Source organism: Colobus angolensis, unplaced genomic scaffold, assembly GCF_000951035.1.
Source record: "Colobus angolensis palliatus isolate OR3802 unplaced genomic scaffold, Cang.pa_1.0 Scaffold51, whole genome shotgun sequence".
Lineage (NCBI taxonomy): Eukaryota > Metazoa > Chordata > Mammalia > Primates > Cercopithecidae > Colobus > Colobus angolensis.
Genome location: NW_012118599.1, coordinates 2,888,933 through 2,897,783, shown reverse-complemented (window position 1 = coordinate 2,897,783; position 8,851 = coordinate 2,888,933). Strand labels below are relative to the sequence as shown.

The window sequence follows — 8,851 nt, the reverse complement described above, 5'->3', positions numbered from 1 at the left end:
TGTTAGCCAAGATGGTCTCGATCTCCTGACCTCGTGATCCACCCGTCTCGGCCTCCCAAAGTGCTGGGATTACAGGCTTGAGCTACCGCGCCTGGCCGTGATTTTATTTTTTTAACAACTTTTCTCCAGTGATCTTCCCACTGCTACCTCTCCATTTCTTTTCTTGCTTCGGGTGAGTATATGATTCCCTCCTTTTGTCTTGTTACCTTTCATAGTGAATGAAACTAGATGCACTTAGGAGAATTTTTATGAATCAGTGAGAAGCTCCAGGCTCTGCTCTGATGCTGGCAGAATCCCTATAGTCTCTGAATGGTAGCTTGTTATTTCCTCTGGGTGGATTAATTTGTACCATTAACCAGGTACAAAGGAAGAACATATCTGGAAAATCAAGTCACTTTGACAATTCCAGCAGAAAGATGATGTAGGCTTTTAAGAAGAGAGTCTCCTGACTTGTTGATGTCAAAACTTAAGACTTGTTGATGTCAGAACTTGGCTGGGGAGGTAATGACTGAATCAGAGGTCAGAGGCAATGTTCTTCCTACACCTGCCCATCCTCACTGCCCAGAGTCTAGAGCAGAATTAAAGAGGGCAATTGCTGAGGGAGGGGATCAGACCCTCTTCAAGGAGAAACTATGTTTCTGCTTCTGCATCCTTCTGTTCCTTGATCTACTAGACATTTTATTTATCTTTTATTCCTGTATGAAGGTAGTAGGCTATGCACTAGACACTAGAGGTACATAGACATATGATCTGCCTTTAAGGAATTTAAAAAGTGTACGTGCCTGGAAATAATGACAACAAAAGGTTGCATGCTCAGAAAACAGTGGGAAGCCTATGGGTAGGATGCCTAAGTCAGCCTGGACCATCAGAAAGGGTTCACAGAGGCAGTGTTGCTGAAACTTGAGGGATGAATACATTTTTGGTATTCCAGAAAGGTAACAGAGAACGAAGTAGCAGCACATAAGAACAAGGTGGAAGATGAGAAGGAATATGAAAAGGACTCATCAAAAGACAGGAAATATACTAGGAAAGAGTAATGAAATAGAGGCTATAAATAAAAGTTCTGAAAAGGAGGGAGAGATTAGAAGAGTCACACTTTGAAAAGAAATCAGGAAAGGTAAGCGATTCAAGTGCCTGTTGGGTTTAGGAAAAATAAACCATTGTAGATGGTAGTGATAACAGTTTTCCATGTAAGGGTGGAGGAGGAATCTGTTAAGAAGTTAGTGGGAAGTGTATTAGTTTTCTGTTGTATAACAGCTTGCCACAAATGTAGTGACTTCACAAATTTGCCTATTTCTCCTGGTTTCTGTAGCTCAGATGTCTGGATACGGCTGAGCCATGTTCTTTGCTCAGGGTCTCTCACCAGGTTGAAATCAAGGTGTCAGTCAGGTTGGCAGAGTTGATTTCCTTGAGGCTGTGGAATTCATGGCAGCTTGCCTCTTAAAGCCAGCAACAGAGAAAAAGTATCTCTGTTGCTTTGAGTCTCTAATTCCAAAGACCTTTTTTTATTTTTATTTTTATTTTTAAAGAGCTCACTTGATTGAGTCACACCCATGCAGGATAAGCCTCCCTTTTAATTAACAAGTCACCTGATTAAGGACCTTTGTTACATTTGAAAAATTCCTTCACCTCTGTCATATTCTATCAGTTAGAAGCAAGTAACCATTTCCACCCACACTTAAAAGGAAGGAATTCTACAAGGCTGGGACTCTGGGTAGTCATTTTGGGTGTGTTGACTACAAGAAATAAGAAACTCAAGGCAGTGATTATATTGTACAGACTTGACTGAGAAGAAAACAACATAGGCCTGTAATTATGGGAAATATAAGATCCAGAAAGAGCTTTGGATATGCATGTATATATTTGTTTTTGTCAGTTAGCTTTTGTTGCTTAACAAACCATGCCAACATTTAGCGTTTTAAAACACAATATTTTATTTAGCTCAAAAATTTCTTGGTCAATAATTTGGGCTGTTTTAAGCTAGGTGGTTCTGCAGATATGGGCTAGATTCAGTTAATCTTTGCTGTGACTTATCCATGTCAGTGATTGGCTGTGGGGTTAGCTGGTGGCTGATTAGCTGTCTGGTGGCTGAGTAGTTGTCTGCTGAGATATAGTCTTATATCTTCCAGTAAACTAGCCTGAGCTCATTCATATTATGGCAATGTTCTGCACTCAACAAGCCAGTAAGCCTCAATGCACAAGTGTTTTTCAAGACTTGTATTACATTTGATAATATTGTATGGGCCAAAACAAGTCATTTGGCTATCCAGGTTAAAAGGTGTAACGAAAGACTTTGTGTTTATGATGGAATGAATGGAAAAGAACAGAGAATTGTGGGTACTTTTACTATTCACCACCATGATATTTATTATCATGGTTTTTAAAAGATTCAGAGAATTTCTATTTTATATCTATGTTAGGATCAGGGAGCTAGGAAAAAATTAAAAAGGATAAGTACATAGGATATGAGGAATAACTGATGAAATGAGATTTCTAAGGGGGCAAGAGTTGCTGTGATTCAGAGTACACAAGGAGAATTCACCTTTTAAAAAGCGAAAGGTTTTTCTTTCATCTTTCCTTAGAATGAGGGAAAGGGAATGAAGGTGATATGACCAAAATTTGCTTTCCTGGTAATCTCAATTTTCCTTGGAGTAAAGAAATCTAGGCCCTCTGTTGAGCATAATGGGAAAAACAGTAGGTTAAGGATTTGTAGAGAACGTTAAGTTTTTGGAAAACTGTTCATCAGAACAGTAGAGGAAGCCAAGGTCCAAACAATCACAACAAAAAAGAAAACACAAATCAACCAACCAAAAAATGGAGAGGTGCAGGGCCGGGATGAGACTACAGACATTGAACCTGTGCTTTAACCAATCTACAGTGACTCACCCAGCCCATACATGAATTGAGAAAGCCTCCCCTTCTGCAGGGAAATTCAGTACAGGGGAAACCAGACCCACTCGGCTGGGGCTGCTGCCCTTGTACGGATGCAGTTTGAAAAACAGGTGCCATGGTCCTGCCAATTAACAACTGGTATCAATTTTCTTTTTCTTATAGCAACTTCTAGTAGACTAGGTCTAGAAACATAACAGCAGTTGCTGGGATTGGTCTAAGAATAAAGGTTTGCCAAGTTGATTGGCAAGAAACCACAATAGCTAGAATGCTGGCAATGCTGGCAAGAAGGTTGAGATTGAACAAAGTATTACTGAAACTTAAAAAATGGGGGATGAGGGGCATGAGACTGGATAGCAAGAGAGGGGCTTTGTCATGAAGGAAATATCTTTAGTTCATGGTAGACACAAAGAAAACAATGATGAGGTCTTGAGCATAGGTGATCAGATTTTAAAAGTTCAATCTGGTGATGGGTTAAATAGGGTGAACTAGAAGTAAGAACACCAGAAAAGATTATTTAATGTGTTCAGGTAAGAAAGGCTGAGAATCTGCCCTGTAGCATTACAAGCGTTCATCAGAGAGAAGAGGACAAATCAATAATAGGTAAGTTTAGGAGGCCAAGCTGCCATAATATGACGATTGGTATGTGACGACAAGGGAGAATCTGGGGTTTCTGCCTCATGTAGCTGTACAGATTCAGGAGGAAGAGCACAGCTATGTGTGATCCGCATTTGGTGCTGTCAGAATCTCAGAAAGTATTCAGGATACTAGGTAGCAGGTCAGTCACTTCAGTTTTTATTCAAATGCTTTGAAATCTCATAGAAACATCAGGGAAAACTGAATATACACAGGAGCAGTTTATTTTAGATTTACAGGCAGTAAAAATACAAGGCAGTTCTATGATAGAGATTGGTTGTTAAAATAATTGATGGTCTCTATTATATAGGATCTGAGGGTGAATTTATGATTAGAATCATCTACTTACCTAATGATAGGAGCACATTGCATCTTCTGTTAGTGAAATTGTTGTGAATGTTTTCCAGAGTTCCAGATAGCCTTTCTAGGAGAAGAGAGTTTTGAAAATGACTTTTGAGAGACTGTATGTCAAGGGGGACTCAAGGAACCAGCATAATTCTGGAGACTGGAAAACATGGTCATTGGTAGGTCTAGAGAGGTGTTTAAAGCAAAGAAATCAATACAGATGAGGTAAGAAATAAATGGTAAAGAAGACCTAGAACAGCTTTAAGGGAGAAGGAGTTAGAGTATCAGTAACAAACCTTGAGAACAACATAGAGGGTTATGAATGGTAGAGGAAGAAGAGATGGAAATAATTTGTATTAAATAGATGCCAATAGGGAAATTTGGGATCACTAATAAAGGGATTTACAGGAAGAGGTAAAATGAAGGACTGATTCTGAGCTACTGACTGAGAATTTGACAGGTGCCCATTTTTTCTTTCTGTATACATATTTTCATGTCTTTACTTCCTCTTTTTAAAAATTTATTAATTAGGGAAACTCAAAAAATCAATCTTTTTATTAAAAAATGAATCCTTCACTCCTGAGAATTTTAGAAAATATGGTGTCACATTTTTATATTAGTACAAATTAGGATAATATTGTGGTATATTTGTAAGTTAGAAATGAATATGTTGCATATACTTATTGCATATACTTATTAATATATTAAGTAAGAAAATATAATAAAAATTATGTGCAGACTAATATAAACATGGTAAACATCTTTAGACTTTTCAGAGCCTTTCTCTTAGAAGTTCCTCAAAAATCAATGTTTTAAATATATTAGAAAGTATAATAAAATTCTGAGATACTTATATTAGGTAAAATATTAATTAATGTAGTAGAATGTTTGGTCATTAGAAGCCGTAGTTTTGAGGAAGTTGGAAAGGTTAATCTTTTCCTCTGAATGAGACCCTAACGATTACAGCTCTATGGTCTTAGCATAGTGATAATTTGGTGAATAATCAGGGTAAATAATTGAGTTTGTCATATACATTAAAGTTATTTGGAAACAGCAGAACTGAAAAGGTAATGAGAGTTTTGTGACTGCCGTTATTAATTTACAGAATTCTTTACCAAACAGCTATTCTAGGCTTAGTACAACATGCAAAGACACACTACACAGTCTAGAAATGTTTCTATATTCTTTTCATTAGGAGAGATCAATTATAGGAAGCAATTAGAGAAGACTTTTCATTTGTGGTTAAAAAAAATATCTGAATATACTATTTACCCTAAGAGAACAATTTCTTAAACATTAATTAAATATTTAACTACAAATGATTGCATAACTCCAGATAAGACATTGTCATGCTTGTAGTGACAGAAACATTCAGCTGCCCAGCTAGTAGTGTTTGGATTTAAATATATATCTAACCACATGAATCAGTTACATAAACATTGGCTAAGCAGAGTTGTTTCTAAGTAAAACTTAAAAGAGTGAATTGCTAAGCTTTCTTCCTCCATTTGATTCAATTCTGCTTGACTTTCAGTTATATCTGATTTTCTCATATTCTGGGTTATGCTAAAATACTCAGGTATTATTTATGTAGCAAGAAATGTATGTATTCTTCCATGTTGCAAGGATGCATATAAATATATATATAAAAGAAAGGACTATTTTGGGTATGTTTACTTAGAAACTTGGAAGTTTGGGATGAGTTGCTTGAATCTGCCAGTTTTAAATTTTTTAGAGATTAAAACTATATGACATGAAAACCTCTGCATTAGGTCTGATGGAAATCTGAAAATGTTATAAGCAAAATCAATAAACATCTTTTACTTTATTTGTAAAGATTTTGCTAAGTTTGATTGTTATGTTTATATACATTTTCCTGCTATGTGCTTAATGCAACATCTATATGTAAATCTTAATATTTATTGAAATTTTAAATGATTGATATTCCCTAAATTCTTTATTAAGCATGCATGTTTATATTTCTTTTATATATTGACATAATCAAATCAATGACTTTTAAGGGAAACCTCTGTTTAAAAGGTGTTCAAAATATTTATAATTTCAGTACTTATCTTAAAGTACTAGATGATTTTTAAAATGGTACAAGGCTACCTACATCCAGTTGTTTCACAGGCTCTCCCTAGCTTCTCTCGTAAAATGATGAATTGTTCTTTATTTCCGCTTTATTTAGTTTCTTTATTTCCTCTTTATTTGGATTGGTGGGTTTCCTTGTTTCAGGTGGATTATATTTGTAAAGTGTTCTGGCTTCTTTTGATACAACAGAGCCTATTTCTTCCAGCATAACCCAAATCATTTGTTAAATATTCATTGTATGTTCATGTTAAATATTCATTCTGGCAAATAATTAGGAAAAATAAGCTAAAACTTCCTGTCTAATTTGGGCTTTGCTTTCACTCCCTCAATTTACCATTCTGTGTTGATATTGGGTGTTTCATCTTTTGAATTCTAGGCACTTTTCCAAGTTCACAGCATGTAGGAGTTAAGTAGTAGAAACTCTTAGAATTTTAAACCCTTGAAGTGTGTTAAAATTTTTTTAAGGCTTGTAGTCGTTATTATAATATCATGCTTTATATTCTTACAATAGAAGAAAATAGTTTTCCAAAGTGAAATTTGCAATTTATACTGATGGTGATTTAAATCTTTCCAAATCACACAATTCAAAATTAAGATAACTATTTTAGATGATGTCGACGAACTATCTTCCAACTATGCAATATAATTTTATATTGATTCATTCTGTGGGATAAATGAGGTATAGGATGTAATACTTCACAGCTTATTTGTATCTTATTTCAAATTCAAAGCAAGTCCTCATTAGCAAAACAGAATTTCCTTCATTTTTACGGAGGTTTAAGTTGCCTCCTTTTGTGTAAATTGTTTGTATAATCGCACAAGTGACAAGAATATTTTGATCGTTTCAGAAATAATGTCCTATTTCAATCTGTCTATTTCTCTTTCCTCTAGTTAACTTCTTCTTCCACTACCTCTGAGCAGCTTGCCTGTAAACCACCTGCTTTCTCCTTTGTTTCTCCAACTAATCCGAACGCACCACCCGACCCAGTTAACCTCGAGGGAGCCTCTGTCCTAGAGGAGTTCCACAGTAGGAGGCTGGATGTCAGTGGGGCCGTGGTGGAAGAATCAGCTACGTATTTTCAAACTACTGCTCACTCTACACCCTTTTCTGCATCGAAGGGCACCTCCTCGACGTTACTGTTTCCCCATTCCACTCAACTATCAGGTTCTAACTTACCCCGTTCAACTGCGGCAGATCCAAAGCCTGGACTGACCTCTGAAGTTCTCAAGAAGACAAGTTTAACCTCGCATGTCCTTAGTCGCGGAGAAAGTCCGAGAACCTCTTCTCCTCCACCGTCCTCCAGTGCTTCTCTGAAGTCGAATTCAGCCTTGTACATACCAGTCCGCATTGTCACGCATTCACTGTCTCCGAGCCCCAAACCATTTACCTCCTCTTTCCACGGCTCTTCTTCCACCATCTGCAGCCAAATGTCATCTAGTGGAAATCTTTCAAAGTCAGGGGTAAAATCCCCGGTGCCTTCCCGGCTTGCCCTTCTCACTGCCATTCTCAAGTCAAACCCTTCCCACCAAAGACCCTTTTCCCCTGCATCCTGTCCCACCTTCTCTGTCAACTCCCCGGCCTCTTCCTTGCTCACACTTGATCAAAAAGCAAAGCAGACCCCACCCACGCCTAAAAAATCTCTCTCAAGTTGTTCCCTGAGAGCCGAGTCTCCAGATCAAGGGGAACGCCAGGTTTCTGAGTTGACCCAGCAATCTTTTCACCTGCCTGTTTTCACCAAGTCTACTCCACTTTCTCAGGCGCCCTCCCTCTCTCCTACAAAACAGCCTAGTAGCAGCCTTGCTTCCATGAATGTAGAGAGAACACCATCACCTACTTTGAAGAACAATACCATGCTTTCCCTGCTACAAACCAGTGCATCCAGTTCTGTGGGTCTTCCTCCTGTTCCACCAAGCTCTTCTCTTTCCTCTTTGAAGAGTAAACAGGATGGTGACCTCAGGAGTTCAGAAAACCCCAGAAGCATTCACACCTACCCTTCTACATTAGCCTCATCTGCATTGTCTTCTCTGTCTCCTCCTATTAATCAAAGAGCTATGTTCTCTTCTTCAGAGAAATGTTACCATCCTTCCCCAGCTCTTTCAAGCCTGATAAACAGATCTAAAAGAGCATCATCCCAACTATCTGGCCAGGAGCTGAGTCCTTCAGCTCTTCCTTCACTCCCTATCTCCAGTGCTAGCTCTGCCTCTCTTCCCAACTTGAGGTCCTCTTCTCTCCCTCGTGCCAATCTGCCCACCCTGGTGCCCCAGCTCAGTCCCTCAGCTCTGCATCCACATTGTGGCAGTGGTACCCTGCCTTCAAGACTTGGGAAATCTGAAAGCAGCACCCCCAACCACAGGTCACCTGTTTCAACCCCATCACTTCCCATATCTCTAACAAGAACAGAGGAGCTGATTTCACCTTGTGCATTGTCCATGTCAACAGGCCCAGAAAATAAGAAATCAAAGGTATTTTTTGCATGTTGCATGGTGCATGCTTATTTTGAAACAGGGAAGAATCTTTTCCCCCCCAAGGCAGAAATCAATAATTATAGTATTAATTGTGCTCCTACAAGAAGGAAGAAAAAGTGCAAGAGGGTACCAGGACTTGGTATATTTGAATGTGTAAATGAATTATAATCTGTATAGAATTATGTGTTTCAGTCAAATTCTTTGATTTTGAAAATCCTCTTTCTCTTCCTAACGTCTTATATCTATGACTCCAAGAGTATTATTATACCATTGGCCCTAATGACAGAATTAAAAGAAAATAGTTGCGATTCAGGACTATAATATGTTTCTCATGGTTTATTAACAGGGACCTTAGCATCTATCCAAATATCCTGTACTGATGGAATAGTAGACAGGATTAATATAAAATGGAATATTATCTTAG

At 37.9% G+C, this 8,851-nt stretch overlaps 1 protein-coding gene across 2 annotated transcripts in view; it reads left to right on the top strand.

Annotated features, from left to right (window-relative positions):
- MLIP (muscular LMNA-interacting protein) overlaps nucleotides 1-8,851 on the top strand; it is a 249,380-nt gene that overhangs the window by 110,067 nt on the left and 130,462 nt on the right. For both annotated transcript variants that reach the window (XM_011960200.1, XM_011960201.1), the window contains exon 4: nucleotides 6,853-8,424. In XM_011960200.1, the coding sequence (XP_011815590.1) occupies nucleotides 6,853-8,424 (1,572 nt within the window). The remainder of the gene's footprint in view (nucleotides 1-6,852; nucleotides 8,425-8,851) is intronic.